Raw genomic sequence first — 17,797 nt, 5'->3', positions numbered from 1 at the left:
TATACCTTATATGAAGGTGACTACCACCCATTAAGTTGGTTCCCCATTTAGTTAATTGCTTAGACAACTCAGTTATTGTCACACTATTTGAACCATCATTATCAACTGTTACAGTGAAAATTCGATACAATCCCCACTCATGTAACCACTTACTAATAGACTTTCCAAGATCTTCACCTCTATGACTAGTGATTGGACAAAAGTTGATAATTCTTTTATGAAAAGTCCAATTTTTATCAATCCAATGAGAAATAATAACCATATAATTGATTCTTTGTATGGAAGTCCAAGTATCAGTGGTTAAAGACACCCTTTGTTGTGTTTCCTTGAAAACAGCCATCAACTTACGTTTTTCTTCATAAAAAAGATCAAAACAGTCACGAGTCACAGTGGTACGGAAAGGAATGTGGAAACAAGGTTGTGCTACTTTCATAAATTGTTTAAAACCTTCTTTTTCAACAAATTTGAAAGGGAGCTCATCAATAATTACCATATGACACAATACCTTTCTACACTCTTCCTGATCAAATTTCCATGGAACAACAACTACATCACATTGTTACCCCTATCATTGGTTGAAATGTTAATCTTGATAGTTTAATATCAATATTATAAGACATCTATGTGCATTTATTTATATGAGTAAGCATTGACGTTGTATTATGTTCTTTTATGTCATCAAAATACTCTTTCTTACAGTAGTTACAAACAACCTTTTCACTTCCACCAATATCAGTTTTACGAGTAAAATGATCCCACACGCGAGATCTTTTTTTTCTTTCTTTCTTTACTTTAGACTCAATAGTTTGACTTTGATCTATTGCATTTGAATTAGAAACCCCTCTTTCACCAATAACCTTATCAATTATGATATTTTCAGCCATGGTACATTCACCAAAAACTGTGAAAAGATATAAACACTAAGTAGTTTTATCAAAGAAAGAACTACAAAGTACAAACAATAGGCTAAGTAGTATCAACTATCAAATTTTTACACACTTGACAATAGACAATTGGACACATCACAGTTCACACAAAGCAGCAATTTCAAATTCTGGAAAATACAAATGCTAAATAATAATGATTCATCCATATATGTCCTCCAAAAGAGGTTTACAAAGCTCACTTTTGGAATATAAGCCAACAAAGAATGAACCATTTTCATTTAGTACTCATCATCTTGTCTATATCTAAAATTTCAACTTATCTACTGTTTTTACTTCTCATTATATATTTGAAATAAAACATAGTATTATACAGTTTCTGCAGGTAATCCCAACATTACTGGCCCTACAAGGCTACAACAGTACCTGTAATCAACCCCACAACACCCCAAAAGTTTTTTTCTTGAACCACTTCAATCTTTCCTTCAAGATTTCTACTTCTAGGTTCATCAACATTCAAAGAAACAGCTAAAGATTTGTGCTTTACTTGTTAATTTGCTCACCATAATTGCAAAATCTGACTAATTAATTTTGGCCAGATTTTTTCATATACAAATTTGTGTTTTACTTGTTAATTTACTTGTTTTCTATTATGGCAAGCTACTTTTAATGTAACTAACGATAGTGTTGAACTGCTGAGAAACAAGCATTTTCAAAATGTCGAATACCCAAATATTCTTTTTCAAGATTCCTCAAAGTCAATCACTTATGTAAAGACGAGTTCTTGCTTGCACGTTTGATGAACTATACAACTAAATTAATGTTAAATACAACACTCAGTAGTTACCTGGTGACTTGTGTCCTCGGACCTCGCCTGACGCCTGAGTGAGAGTGACTGCCTTACAAGTTATGCCTGAGTCTCACTGATTGACTGACTGATTGGAGTAGTGAGGACGGAGGTGAAGGCGTGGAGCAGTCGTCGCCTGAGTTTGGAAGATTTAGAGTTTGAATTTTTGGAGTTTGAGAAGCGGAACCCTAGTCCATAATCCTGAGAAGTGAGAAGTGAAAACTTTTGGATCTTATCTAGGTGTAAAATTAGAAAATTAGGAATAAAAAATATTAATATTAATATGGGTCTTATCGAAGTATCGGGTAGCCTGAGATTTTGGCTTCCAAACCCGACCCCGAACAAATTATCCAATACAATATTTTTCTAAACCGAACCCCGAACCATTAGCCATAACTCAAATTGTTAGCCCAATAAACCAAAAACCGGTCAGGGTTAACGGTTTGACCCGATTTTGTGCACAGTCCTTGAGATAAGGATATAAAATAAATAAATAATAATAATATAAAATTAACAAAACAAAAATAAATAAAAAAATCGTGCAAAGAAGTAAAAATAAATAGATGAAATGAGATATTTTAGGAAAATATGTTAGAAATTTTGAAATAATTAGGATAAGGTAAAACAAATTTGAAATTTTTAGGACTCCTCTTTTCTTTTCTTTTTCAATACTTTTTCATAATATTTTCTATATTATTATTATTTTTAGACTCTAATATAATTTACAAATAACTTAAATTCTCAACTTCTATTTATCAATTTTTTTATTATTATTAAACTATAATTGATCTTATAATTTTTATTAATTTACAATTTATTATTATTACTTTGTTTTATTTTAAATATAATCTCTTTTAAATTGGTGTAAAATATATTATGTTTTGGTAAAAAATTAGGTGTTCACAGTATGCCCCTCTTTGCTTTGGAACATGAAGAGTTTTCAGGCAAGGACGTGAACAATGTGTCTAATTTTTACTGAAATAATTATGCCAAAAATGTGAAATATTTATAATAGATAAGAGGTTTGACTGTGTACTAACTTTTGAAAAACTACCTATCCTAAGTTGATGATAAGGAGTCAGACGTAGTTCCAATGAGTAAGGTAGTCGAGTGAGGTTTTGTCGAGATTCTGGTTCGTAGCTCCATCTATTACATTAAAAAAATAAAATGTAGAAGGAAAGATATGAAATCATATCTACTCCGATTGTGCTAAGTCTTCATTTTGAATTCTCGAATATCGCTTCACCCTCTTTGGCAGGTTTATCAATTTCGAACTTTGCTCTGGACATCTGAGTTTAAGATTTGAAATTTCATGACTTGACTTCAGCTACTGACGTTCTTTCGCGTAATATTCTTGAAAACTTGTTTTCTTAAAATGATTAATTCTTTTATTTTTGAACTGCAAATTTGTGTAATATGTAGAAACCTGCACACGAAATAAAATTTTCTGCCTAGTTTGCACTAGGAAGTTTTGTGAGTTATTAATGAAATCTATAAAAGTCTATACAAATAATAAAAATAATATTTTTGTAGCCTATTACAAAATGTAAAAAATAAGACAAAAGGGAGTTTTGTACCCAAATTGCAACCAGGGGTTATTGTGGCCTCTGAAGACATGAAAAATAAAATAGGGGTTATTGTGTCAAATATGCAACCAGGGGTTATTGTGCCCTGTGAAGACATGAAAAATAAAATAGGGGTTATTGTTCCCTATATGCAATCCAGGGGTTATTGTGCCCTCTGAATACATAAAAAAAATGATAGGGATTATTGTGCACTATATGCAATCAAGGGCTTATTGTGCCCTCTAAAAACATGAAAAATAAAATATGGATTATTGTGCCCTATATGCAATCAGGGGTTATTGTGCCCTGTGAAGACAAAAAAAATGATAGGGGTTATTGTGTCCTACATGCAATCCAGGTATTTTTGTGCTATGTGAAGACATGAAAAATAAAATAGGGGTTATTATGCCCTGTGAAGACATGAAAACATAGAATAGGGGTTATTGTGCCTTATATACAACCAGGGGTTATTGTGTCCTGTGAAGACATGAAAAATATGATAGAAGTTATTGTGCTTTATATGCAATCCAGAGGTTATTGTGCCCTCTAAAGATATGAAAGATAAAATAAGGGTTATTGTGCCCTATATGCAACCAGGAGTTGTTGTGCCCTGTGAAGACATGAAAACATAGAATAGGGTTATTGTGCCCTATATACAACCAGGGGTTATTGTGCCCTGTGAAAACATAAAAAATAGGATAGGGGTTATTGTGTCCTATACGCAACCAAGGATTATTATGCTCTGTGAAGACATGAAAGATAAAATAGGGGTTATTGTGCCCTATATGCTATCCAGGGGTTATTGTATCCTCTGAAGATATGAAAAATAAAACAGGAGTTATTGTGCCCTACATGCAACCAGGGGTTATTGTGTTCTGTGAAGACATAAAAAATGATAGGAGTTATTGTGCCCTATATGAAATTCCGGGGTTATTGTGCCCTCAGAAGACATGAAAAATAAAATAGGTGTTATTGTGCCTTATATGCAACCAGGGGTCATTGTGCCCTGTGAAGACAAAAAAAATGATAGGAGTTATTGTGCCCTATATGCAATACAGGGGCTATTGTGCCCTTTAAAGACATGAAAAAATAAAATAGGGGCTATTGTGCCCTGTATGCAAGCCAGGGGTTATTGTGCCCTCTAAAGACATAAAAAGTAAAATAGGGGTTATTGTGCCCTTCATGTAACCAGGGGTTATTGTGCCCTCTGAAGACAAAAAAAATGATAGGGGTTATTGTGCCCTATATGCAATCCAGGGGTTATTGTGCCCTCTGAAGACATGAAAAATAAAATAGGGGTTATTGTGTCCTATATGCAACCAGGGGTTATTTTGCCATGCGAAGACATGAAAACATAGAATAGGGGTTATTGTGCCCTGTGAAAACATAAAAAATAAAAATAGGGGTTATTGTGCCCTATGAAGACATAATTTTTATATATATATATATATATATATATATATATACATTTCTTCTATTCACTTATATTATTATTATCATTATTAATATTATTATTCATCATTATTTTATTTTATTTTTATTTTTACATTGAACAAACTAAAAATAAAATAAAATGCCCCAGATTCTATTAAGAGAAAAAAAATATTTTTATTGTTATTATTATTTTATCATGCATATTGTATGAAAAGTAAGGATTCAAGAACTTATCATCGTGGCGTTTGTCTCTGGCAAACTATTTACATAATTCTGCTTTATAATGTTTTAAGTCAAAGAAATGTATTGTTAATTTTTTTAAATGGTGGTTGGTTCGTGACTTCGAGTATCATGTGAAGCTTGACTTCTGGATCCGCCCCGCTTGGGAGATTCATCCCATTGATGGTTGTGCGAATATCTTGAAGATGTTTTAAAAACATTCCTTATCTTTTCTTAAAACACTTTTCATGAACATTCTTACTCATTACCATTTTGTGCATGTTGTGGGGTTCATTCGTTCCCAAGCAACTCTTTTGCTTTATCTATTTTCACACGGTATTGATTTATGATATTTATTTTCTCAATAGGTTCATAGCACTAGCCAATATGGTGCATGTCCCCAACATTAAACTGAAAATACCGTAGTCAATTTTGTAAATTTAATTTAATTTTCTCACTTGACACGAGTTGATGCTGAGAAAGAAAAAAAACTCAAGGAATAACGAACACAAGCACAAATGACACTAATGAAAGGGTTATGAAGGAAAAATTATGTCTTTAGAAGTAGTAGATAAATAAGAAAATGTTTAAATAAGTGAAAAGAATCTTATCTTAAAGTACGTGACGACTTTAAAACATGACATGCATTTGGACTGAATGTTTGATATTTTCGAGTTGTCTGAATCTCAGGAAACAATGTTGCACCTTTCAGTCTAACCTTAACTTTTATCATGATTGCGCTCATGTCAAGACAAAATGTCATCATTTGATCAGTAGTGCCTTTCATGATTTTTCACCAATAAGACATTCTAATCTTTGTCACTCTACTGACCATCGTTTTATAGTGCCCGCAAGGGTTTTCACTCACAAAGCTCTCTTCTTTATTTTCTCCCATAGTTCGCCATATAATGTCTCAACCTTTAGAGAACTGAAGAACATGATTATCTTTTTATTGAGTGATTAGACCGAACCCCAATGAAGGTCTGCCTACGTATTCTTTTAGGAATCAGGTCAAACGTAATTCAATGATAAAAAAATTATTTTTCTTTTTCTTGATTTATTTGTAGAAATATAATAAAAAAATTGGAAAAAGAATCAGTTCATGTTTGATAATGCCTTGACTTTAGTTGGTACCTAACAATTAGTATCATGTATATGAACCACATTCAACTACTTTTCAATAAATTTGAGGTCAACTTTGAGTAATTTATATAGTTTCAAATTGTATCTCAAATATGCTTAAGTAATTACAAGATCAGTTTATCTTGCCAGAATTAAGGGATATAATTATTCGTATCATCATGTTTTAAATGCACACGCAACATATGAAAGTCCTACTTCACACAACATAATAATTTAGATCATAGGACATTTTTGGAAGTCACTCGCACTCATAAAGATATTCAATGCATGAGCTTGAGATACCATATGATTGGCCCTCGTGTAAGAATCCACTAATATGAGGACATGAAAAATGAGATCAAATAGGAGTTACCACTGGCTTGTAGTGTAGTCTTAGGAAAAGGTAGGATATTCATTAGGGATAAAGTGATTATTTCCTCCTTAGAATTTGCACAATGCTTTTATTTTTTTTTTTAATTTTTGCATTTTACCTTTGTTTGTAAGCTCCTTTTCATTTATTTTTTCTTTTCCTTTTTTGATTCTCCCTCCTTTTTGTTTGAGATTTTTTTTTATTTTTTTCATTCTATCTTTTTTTTTTTTACATATCACTTTGTTATTTAACTTAGGTCTTTGATGTTATGTAGCTATTTCATAGTGCGCTCAAGGCGGAAAGATAAAGGGATTAGTGCTTTTATACACTCAAAAGGTATATGCTATGATGTGGTTATTTAAATAAAAAGCTTTCAGAGTCGAAATGGGAGTTCTATGGATAACATGTCATTCGGTAGGCTTGAAAGGCACAATCGATTCAACGAAAGCCTATAATCCTTTCTCAAATTAAATATTGTTCAAAATTTTATCTCAACCAACATTTGGGCCAAACTCTAAATCAGCAAAATCACGTCTTTGAATTTTACGTCTAAAGCTCACCACACAATACATTTGAAACAATGAGGTCAAATTTATTTATCCATAACTTTAAACAAGATATTTCTCAAGTATGACATAAATATACTGAGAGATGCCAATAGAAGTCTATAGGTCACAACAAAGTTGATCTGTCTTGCCATACAGTTTAACACTTTATTTTTTTTTCTTATGCATAATCCTAAGCATGTTGTTATCAACCAAGTCAAAGAAAAAATTTATATATTTTTTTTGCCCCAGTTTATGTGATGAGGATTTTTAGATTTTTTCTCGGTTGGACCGAACCTCACAATAAGGTTGCCTACGTATCTTGTTAAAACAAGAATCAGGTCTAACGTAGTTTCAAAATATAAGTAAAAATATGTTTTCTTAAGGACAAATTCCCTTTTTAATAATGTATATACATATTATTTTATTTTTTAATTTTTAAATAATAATTAAGATATTTTTTTGATTTTTTAATTTTTAAATAAGGATCGTCGAACTCAAGAAATGTTGCCTACGTATCTCATCAAGGTGAGAATCAGGAGTGCGTAGTTCATTCAGATTGAACACTTAAATAATTTTTGTTAGAAATTTGTTGACAAATTCAACTCTTTCTTCGTTTAAAGTGATATAAGAAAACTTTTACAATTTCTTTTTGTGAACTTTACATTGTAAAAGAAAAACCTTTTTCTACTGTTCTGAATTTAATTTAAAATGGTAAATTGAGTTAGCTATCCTAGATAGATCCGATCATATGTAGAGTCTTTCATTAAATCATATGTAAATGATTCAAATAATGAAGTCTACTAGGAACAACCATATTTGGTTTCAGTTACCAAGCTTAAAGTCGTGGAAAAAAGTATCTAGACTGGCTTTAACACGAGTAGACAACTCGAGTTAGGGAGTAGCAATGTATCGGTAGCAGCGGTTTCCGACTTTGTGTATGGGTGATCCCTATCCTAAATATGTGTGACTAAAAATCTTTCACCATGGACCGAAGATCCACTAGCTATCTTGACAGAAGTGGGGAACGTAGTTACAATTCCCATGATGTTATTATTGAAGACTCAGTAAAATGCGTGAGAGAAGACAATTTATATGCAGTTCAAATAATATCAAACATTAAATAAGTAGACAATTAGAACATTAAGACAAATAAATACAATATCCCAAAAATAAATAAATAAATCATAGTCATACATAAATCAATATTTAAAGCTCGAATTCTAGTTATTCCACAGCGGAGTTGCCATCTGTCACGCCCCTTTTTTTCTCAATATTTTTGATTTTATTTGGTTCGAAAGAAAAAGATTTTTTCCAATTAAAGTGACATTTTTAAAAGGGATAATTATTATTCAAAGTCGCCACTTTGAATAGAGTTTTGGTGTTCCAAGTCACCTTATTTAAATCCCTAATCAAAAGGAAATTTGACTCTATTTTTTATTGGTCTGCGAACTAGAAATCCAGGTAAGAAATTCTATTGAACAAGGAAAAGGTGTTAAGCATCCCTCGAGTCCCGTGGTTCTAGCATGGTCGCTTTATTAACTTTGATATGAATTGACATAATTTTGGATATTATATTATTTAACTTAATAATAAATTGCTTTTACTTTATTCTCTCATTTATTTCAGACCTACTAAAATTGTCTTATTTATTTTAAGTAATACTTACATAAATAGCTATAGTTTGAGGGTTATTAGATTGAGATGACTATATTTATCATATTTTAAAAAAATAGCTACAGTTTGTTTAAAAAATTGGCTAATTGTTTTTTTTAAAAAAAATACAAAAATACATTGGAATTTAAATGTAACTGAAAATCCTATTTTGTAGCCTACTAATTTGGCACTTTCAACTTGTAACTTACCTTTCCTTAATAGGATTCTTGTCAACATATAAAAAAATGAAGATATGCAGAATATGTTCTTATACACTGTACTACTGGAAAAAAATTACGAAAAAAATGGCAACAATCTGTGTTTTAATTCGCCATTCCGGAAAATGGAGCGATGAGAATTGTTATGTGGAATACAACATTGACGGGATTGTTTTGAAGGAATATTCTTCATATTCTGATTTAGTTGATGTGATTTCCGTACAATTGAACGTTGATCTTACAAAGAAGTGTATGAAGATTAAATACACTATCGAAGGTGACGACATGCCTATGGAAATACGTAACGACATGGGTGTGCGCCTATATGTTCAGTTGAAAAAAATGAATACTCAAATTGGAGTATATCCCCTGTGTGTTAGTATTTACGATATTGATATTGTATATTCTGGTTCTGGAGAAACTTCTATTGAAAGTGATGTGTTGCAACTTGAATACAATAAAGAATTAAATAGTGAGGATGATCCATTAGCAATTGTTCCAGCATTTGGCGATCAAACAGTAGATGCATTTGATGTTGAAAATGATTTAATAATCACTAATAGATCGCAAAAGGAGATAATGGTGGATCAGATATACATGGATAAGTCGACATTGAAAGATGTGATGGAAAAATATTCAATCGAAAAAAGGTTTAAATTCTTAGTGGAGAGGTCAAACTCTATTACGTAAATTATGTTTAAATTTATTCATATTACGTTTATTTATATATGTTTGAAGATGCAACTCAAAACTAAAATCAAACTATAAATGGTATTCACAGTTATACTCTTGTATGCCAATCTAAAGAATGCACGTGGTTAATGAAAGCGTCAAGTATTAACAAGTCAAAAATGTTCAGAATTAGAGTTTTTAACTCTGAACATACATGTCCTTTGAAGGATGGAGTGCATTCAGATTGTCGAGCAACAAGTTCGTTGATTGGAGGAATAATAGCACCTAAATTTAGGAATCATAAGAGGAAGTACACTCCAAATGATATTAAAGATGACATTAAGTTGGATTTAGGTATTGATATTAATTACATGTTGGCATGGCGATCAAAGGAGAAGGCATTAGAATCTATCATGGGGCAACCAACTGCGTCTTACGGGAAGCTACCAGGATACTTGTATACGTTGGATAAGACGTATCCTGGTTCACATATACGAATGCAGAAAACACCTAATGATGAATTTTTGTATGTTTTTATAGCGCTGGATGCTTTTATAAAGGGATTTGATCATTGCAGGCCAATTGTTGTTGTACACGCCAGCCACCTCAAATCAGCATACACTGGTGCATTCGTATCAGCCAACACTATGGATGGAGCAGGTATTTGGATACATACATACAATTTAATTTATTTTTATTTTTCTTGTTATTTATCTATTTTTGTATATTATAATAGGGAATATATTACCTTTGGCATACGGAGTTATAGATTCGGAAAATGATGCTTCTTGGACATGGTTCTTTGAACAAATTCAAAGAAGCCTATGGAGAAAGAGAGAATATGTGTGTAGCATCTGACCGACATAATAGCATAATTAAGGCTGTATCTATTGTATACAACAATGTCCAACATTACGCCTGCATATGGCACTTGTGGGCTAATGTATGTAAGAATTTTCGAAAAGCAAATGATCAATTGAGTGAAGTATCCTACACTATGGCAAAGGCATATACTCAAAGTGATTTTGATAAGCTAATGAAAAGGGTTGAGCAGTTTGATGTAAGGGTTAAGAATTACTTGGAGATGGTTGGATATGAGAAGTGGGCAAGGTTGTATGCACCAGTTCCTCGTGGTTGGGTTATGACATCGAATATTGCAGAGTGCATCAATTCGACGTTAGTAGCAGCAAGAGAATTACCAATATTTGACTTTCTTGAACAAGTGCTATTGATGTTTGCTAAATGGAATTGCACAAATCGAAAAAATGCATCATGAACATTCACACTGCTTGGGAAGAAGTTTCAAGAGATGCTTTTGCTTAATGAATCAAAATCGTGGCGTATGATGGTATGTATATTGAAAAAAAATTCTTGTTCAATGGATTGTGTATTCATTTATTTTAGTAATCAAAAATATTTGCTTTAATATTAAAGTGTATAATTGAATTTCTGTATTGATTATAGGTTGCCCCGTCAACTGATTATGTTTATTCCGTAAGTGATGAAGGGAAGAGTTATATTGTATGCTTGGAAAAAAAGACTTGCAGTTGCAACATGTTTCAAGTTGACGGTATACCGTGCTCACATGCGTGGAGTGTGTTGAATAAAAATCGCATGCTTCCGGAAGAATATTGTTCAGAATTTTATAAGCGAGGAACAATATTGAAAACATATGAAGTCCCTATATATCCTCTACCTGACAAAGGTGAATGGAACATACCTGAACACATTGCTACCGAAGTTGTGTTGCCACCAAAATTCAAGCGACCTCCAGGAAGGTAAAAAAAGCAACGTGAAAAGTTATTTAGCGAGCTGAGCAAAAGGAAGGGTACCAATTCTTGTAGTACATGTGGACAACAAGGTCATAATAGGCTTTCATGTCGAACTGCAACACGATATGCATAGAAATTGTTACATGACACTATTAAATTTCTTGTAGTTAATTTTGTTATTTTGAATAAAGGAATGATGAGTTATTTGCCTTTTGAATATTTTGAAATATTTATTAAATAAGATATCAATTATGTAAGTATAGCTATTTATGTATGTAAGTATTACTTTGATACAAATTTTGGAATCAATTTCTTTGGTATAAGTGTATATGTATTTTGACATTGATTCTCAATATGTAGACTGTTGAAAACTGTTTGTGGGATCGCCTCGTTATGTGCAGGATGCCATGTTTATACATGTAAAAATGGGATCACTTAATTTTTTGCTGATAATCCATTGACTAATTCACCGATGCCAAAGCCAAATCATGGCAAGTCATGAACATCTAATTATTTATGAAATAACACAGAAATAAATTTTAAACAACTAATGTGATCATATATGAATATAAAGAAAAGTTGATAATGTTTGACAAAAAACCAAAATATTAGTTTTTACCATAAGTTCAAAAAAAATAGAACTAATACGAAATACTAATCAATCACAACAAGTTGACTATTATCAATCCTTGCGGGTGTCCTCATTCTTCTTGGTGGTGCCTCATTATCGCTAACAGCCCCGTCTTTCATCTTTTTAATTGCATATTCCCACAAGAGTGCACCGTATCTGATACGGTGTAACTTAGAATCAAGATACTTAACTGGAATACCTTCACCCTCACTTAGGTACTCAGCAAATGCTAGCAAGTATATCCCGCAATCCCTGAAAATATACATTACTATTTAAAATCTGATACTTTTTAGGAAAATTGAACGAAGAGATTTGTTTTATACTTACAAAAAATCTGATCCTTGTTGAGGTATATCCTCCACATACGTCACGTCGTATGCGATGTGGTTATCTTCTGCATCATCCGAACCATCTCCAATCTCCATTGAAACATACATTGGCAGAAGCTGAGCAAGCTTTTGAATTCATCTCTAACATGATAGTTATGACCTGCTGCTCTGTATGAGTCATATACATAAATGTGTTTGTCAATTAATGACAAAACAACCAACACCCAGTGATTTTTATGCTCCACGTTCACTGGTATGAACACATTGTCAATTGTATTCCATGGAATGGCAGCCATCAACCTATATCCTTTTATGTAATCACGTATGGCACTTTCAACATTTGCAACACAAAAGTTACTTCCAACTTGAGCATATGCAACATAAATTTCAGAAATTTTTGACTTGAATATACAATCAACAGTAGTGTATCTGTATCGACTATTGATGTTGTATTTACTTTTTTTACGCAAGTAATACATGATCACATCAATATGCTGTAAACAATTAAAAAAAAATGTACAAAATTAGCACATCATAAAAATATGAACAATACTTATACTACTTTTTATGTTTAAATTCATATGTTTACCTCATCATTCAGCAGTTGTTGATCATAAGACAGAGAGTAGAACCAATTCTTGTTTGATATTCGATGAATGCCCTAATCCATATCAACCGCCAGTTTTGCTTTTTTATTCTTATACCGATCTTCACCATGCATCCTTTTGATAACAAATAAGAATTAATTAATATTTGAGTATATTATGTTTACATAATCATATATATATATATATATATATATATATATATATATATATATATATATATATATATATATATATATTATGTATACTTACTTATTCATATGGCTAGCAAGAAGCCCTTCAGAAAGCCACAAACAGTAATCGTCGAAAAGATCATAATTATATAGCCCTTGTATGAAGTCAGAAACAAAAGGATGTTTCTTTTCATAAGTTTTAACCACGTCATAAGAGCTACCTGAAATATTTAGTATACAGACACACAAATTATAACAAACATATTTTCACATATATGTATTAGGCACTACGATTGTTATAGAATCATATATGTAAAAAAAAAAAAACTAGTAGGGGGCAGGTAAGACACTAAGTATGTTAAACAATTGTTATTTACCAGATGATGATCCAATATTTGTGGAGTAAGGAGAGCAAATCAATTGATCAGAATGTATGATACTTTGAACTGGCACGGGTGTATTATCGTAAACGCCACCCTCTGAACGGACCACAACCTCGGAATGAACGACAACATTCTTTTTGGGATATATTGTGTCAATATCAGGTAACAGAGCATCAAGCAACTCAAATTGTGACTGAGGTTGTTGGATTCCGTCGTTCTGAATTACATTACCGTCTCCTGTCAATCGATCAGGATGTCTGATCCTTTTAACTGGCACGGGTGTAGTATCATAAACGACACCCTCTGGATGGACCACAACCTCTGAATGAACCACATCATTCTTTTTGGGATTGATTGCATCAAAATCAGGTAACAAAGCATCTATCAACTCAATTTGTGACTGAGGTTCTTGGATGTCATGATTCTGAAATACATTAATGTCGTTAAGCTGTTCATGTACCGTCAAAGGGTCTTGTATATGTATCTGAACAGGCTGCAAATACTCCTTGACATTAATTTTGACATGTTCTTGAAGAACGAAACGAGGTGTCCGAACCTAACAATATTACAATAAAAACTATTATTTGTATTCTTTTAACATTTTTCACCTTCAACTACTAACTAATCAAAAAATAATTTATTCAAATAGTACCTCGTTTGCATCACAGTGAGGCTTATCCATAACATTTGATATCTGATTGTTGTTCAACCAATTAGGTACATGACTTGGAGATTCAGTTGCATCTTCCTGTGTATTTTATCCATTAGAAAATGAGATATTATAAGTAAGTAACTTGTAATATGTAAATGTATTGTATTAATTTAATATTGTCGATATTAACCTGATTTGGTGCTCCATATTCACGACAGCTTCTGTTAAGTGCATCCATAACTTGTCTAAGATTCCCCATTATCAACAATTGCAACTCCTTGAACTCATTATTAACCTGATTATTAAATAGAATGTAAGTTTATATTGGAATACAATGTGAACTAAAAAAAATAGAACGTATTGCATACATAATTCTTGAAGGATGTAAGATCTTGTCTCAGCAAACCAATTTCATCTGCCTTGGTATCTTGAGGTTCTTTCGAACTCCTTGGTGGTGTACGGTTAGCAGAATCATCCGGACGGTTATGCATCTCCTGTACTGATACATTATCCTCCAATGGATTTGAATCAGGATTTAAAGTTGTACTCTTTGCCTTATGACAACCACTCAATACTATGGAGCGTTTATCTTTCAACCTCGAACCTGCATGCAAATTGGACTTTTTGATCAATGTGGATCTTAAAACATATGCCTTCTGTTTACCTTTTTCTTTATTGTGTGGCTTATGACTTAGAGGCTTTGAAGTGAAATCATCATCTTCGTCGTCATCTTTGTCACTAACAATTTGAAAGGTATTCTCTGTGTTTGCATTACTTTTTGATTCAAGCTGATAAAATGCAATCTCCTTAAGTGAAGGTTCGATGTTTTTGAATTTTAACTGCACACAAAAATATTTATAATTAAAAATTATATTGAAATACAACAAAATCTATACTAATTGACTAATTAAAATATGTTAAATTACCGGATTGCCGTTATCACTGAACATTCCTTCCATGAGGAATTCATAATGTATTCTGCTGTTTCTGGTCATCCAATTGACGATTCTGGGTATACGATTGCTCTTCTTTACAGCAATATTCGAATCAACCGCAGAACAACATTCATATATCCAAATTTGCATGGCTAGAGGCATACCATCAATTCTATAATACTTTTTCCTCTCATCCATTTTTTTTGTTACGCTTTTGAGCAATTTGTAGAAAACATCTTTCCCCCAAGTGTATTCATGGTACCGGCCGCTCTCAACTAGATCAAAATGTATCCTTGGAATTGATGAGCTCTTCTTCTCGCCGGAATATATGAACGTACAAATAAAATACAGAATAGCGAATTTAACAGCATCATCATCATTGCCACCCCAAACCTTTTTTTTATACTTACTGATCAAATCCACTTTTGTAACAATACTTTTACCCTCAAAATACTGATTGATTAATCTATTTGACTTCCTTGTATCAAATAAAAAATCATCATTATTACCAAAACACTTCAAACCAGTAATGATAGCAAATTCTTTGATACCAAAACGGAGCGTGGTATGATTTATATGAAACAACAATTCATCAGTGGAACTATCCTCTAATTCACATACCATGAAACACCTAAACATTTGTGGTTGCGCTCCACACACGTGCATTTTTGTATATGCTCCAAAACATGTATCTTTAAAATGATTGAATTGGGTCGCTGTAAGCTTCCCCTTCAAATCTGTGACTATGTTATGGTTCACATAAACCTGCATGCGTGGTGGTTTAATTGGGCGAGCCAATACATGGAATCTGATACCCTGTAATTATAAAACATGTATCTTTAAATAAACTTTCTTGTTATATACTCAACGTAACCTTTGTTGTTCGACTTTCATTACATTATAACACAATATACATCACTATAACATGCAACCTGCATACATTACATCAACCTGTATACATTACATCACTGCCTACATTCACTCAAAAAATATCTCATACAAGATGTATCCACTTATGTACTTTTTACAAAATTAAATGCATGTATATATCTACACTACAGTTACCACCATTGAACAACATAAATACTATATCATAATCAAAAACTATGTTCATTTAAGTAAATTTTACAAATTAAAGTACACTGCATGTACATATGCAAAAATTATTCAAAAAAATAAAAAAAATAAAAAAAGGACATACCTTTAATTCTTCACTGACTTCGTCTTGTTCTTCATTAACTGCATGTTCTCCGATCATGTCGGAAACTATATTTTTTACTTTCCTCCTCTTGTAACAATTTTTTTGAATCGCTTTCACCGTTACCCTACTTTTCTTTTTGATGGAGTCCGTACTATTTCATCTTTCGACTTCCTATGTAATTCCATAGCAGCAGTATATCTTGAAATTTGTGTTTTAATCTGAGTTATACCTAGGTCAAAAGATGGTATTTCAACCATGTTATGTAATGTATATTTTGTACCTCTTGTGATTATCGTTGTGGTATTTCGTTTAGACATAACAACCCAGATCCTAAAAAATAAAAAACAAATAAATATTAAACAACATAAATATTTCCGAAAATCAAGCAATGTTGCGTATTTGATTTGAAAAAATAAAACCTAATTTCGTGGAAGCTTGATAGAGATCTAATTGATTAAGAATTTTATGGTAACTTTGATTTTGGGAGGATTTTGGATATAATTTTGAAGCTGTAAAATTGGTTTCTTAGAAAATGACTACCCTAGAAATAAGATTTTAAGAGATAAGTATTAGTTGAAAAAAGTTTTTTTGGATTTAACATGAAAATAGCCTATTTAATTGAAGCTACGCGTGAGGCTGAAAATTTTTTCCTTGGAATTGACGTGAAAATAGCTTCTTTAATTGAAGCTAGGCGTGCTGTAGTAGGCTGAAATTTTTTTCCTTGGAATTGACGTGAAAATAGCTTCTTTAATTGAAGCTAGGCGTGCTGTAGTACTATAGCTATGGTTTCTTGGAAAAAGACTAGAAATCATATTTTTGGTAGGATTTATGAGATAAAGTAAAAAGCTGAAAATAGATTCTCTGTAGTACTAATTATGTGCTGTAACTACATAAATGGAGGCGTGCATGCAAAATTATGGAAGGAATACAACCATAATTATTATAGAAAGAATAAAAAACGTTAAAATAGGAACATAATTAATTACGTGAGTAATACTAATTAATATAGGAGTATATTAAAGAGAGAGAAACAGGAGGCGTGAAAATTTGCTAATTAATACTTATTTGCTATTTATTAATTAAATATAGTCATAAAATAAAAATTTATGGAAGTATCGCTATATTATTTTAATATAAAATATAGTTTGCCATTTTATGTAGTTTTTCCTTATTTTAAATCTATTGAAAATTGTTTTATTATTTTTGGTGTGTGTCCATTAATTCAAAATTTGAAGCACTCATAGTTATTAATATATTTATTATTTATTTTATTTATTTATTTATTTTGCTTTTACATTTTTTGTATATTTTTTATGTTATTATTGAGTTGAATTTATATAGGTATTTTATAGTTAGGAAAAAAATTTAGAGTTCAAGTTAATTTAGGATTTCTATTTATTTTTGTAATTTAAAAATAGAAAGATGAAAATTTATGAGATTTGAAATTAGTTTTAAAATCACAAAAATTCTAAATAGATTAGGACTATATTTACTTTTTAAGAAATGCTTTAACTTTTTTTTGAATGCGTATAACAATTTTTTTAATATTCTGTCTCTTTTTAAAAAAAATTTAATTATTATTTT

General features: G+C 31.6%; 1 protein-coding gene across 1 annotated transcript; it reads right to left on the bottom strand.

Moving 5' to 3' along the window:
* Positions 1–11,958: 11,958 nt before the first annotated feature.
* On the bottom strand, positions 11,959–16,270 carry LOC138348694 (uncharacterized). Its single transcript, XM_069298267.1, has 12 exons — positions 16,214–16,270; positions 15,004–15,828; positions 14,742–14,916; positions 14,446–14,681; positions 14,268–14,372; positions 14,078–14,173; positions 13,420–13,981; positions 13,122–13,263; positions 12,941–12,986; positions 12,483–12,758; positions 12,263–12,390; positions 11,959–12,187 (listed from the first exon to the last, which is right to left on the bottom strand). Exons 1-12 carry the CDS (start codon positions 16,268–16,270, stop codon positions 11,959–11,961), a joined length of 2,877 nt encoding a protein of 958 aa, XP_069154368.1.
* Between the last annotated feature and the right edge of the window lie 1,527 nt (positions 16,271–17,797).

The sequence above is a fragment of the Solanum lycopersicum genome, chromosome 5, assembly GCF_036512215.1.
Source record: "Solanum lycopersicum chromosome 5, SLM_r2.1".
Lineage (NCBI taxonomy): Eukaryota > Viridiplantae > Streptophyta > Magnoliopsida > Solanales > Solanaceae > Solanum > Solanum lycopersicum.
Note: the sequence above shows the minus strand (reverse complement) of the source record. Positions and strands in the feature narration are given on the sequence as shown.

What these genes read in the sequence shown, in the direction of transcription:
- LOC138348694 (XM_069298267.1), bottom strand. Translation starts at nt 16,270, where the DNA reads ATGATCGGAGAACATGCAGTTAATGAAGAACAAGACGAAGTCAGTGAA. An exon ending in AATATGGAGCACCAAATCAG is followed by an intron (nt 14,174 to 14,267) that starts GTTAATATCGAC and finishes TAAAATACACAG; the next exon opens with GAAGATGCAACTGAATCTCC. An exon ending in AAATATTGGATCATCATCTG is followed by an intron (nt 13,264 to 13,419) that starts GTAAATAACAAT and finishes TAAATATTTCAG; the next exon opens with GTAGCTCTTATGACGTGGTT.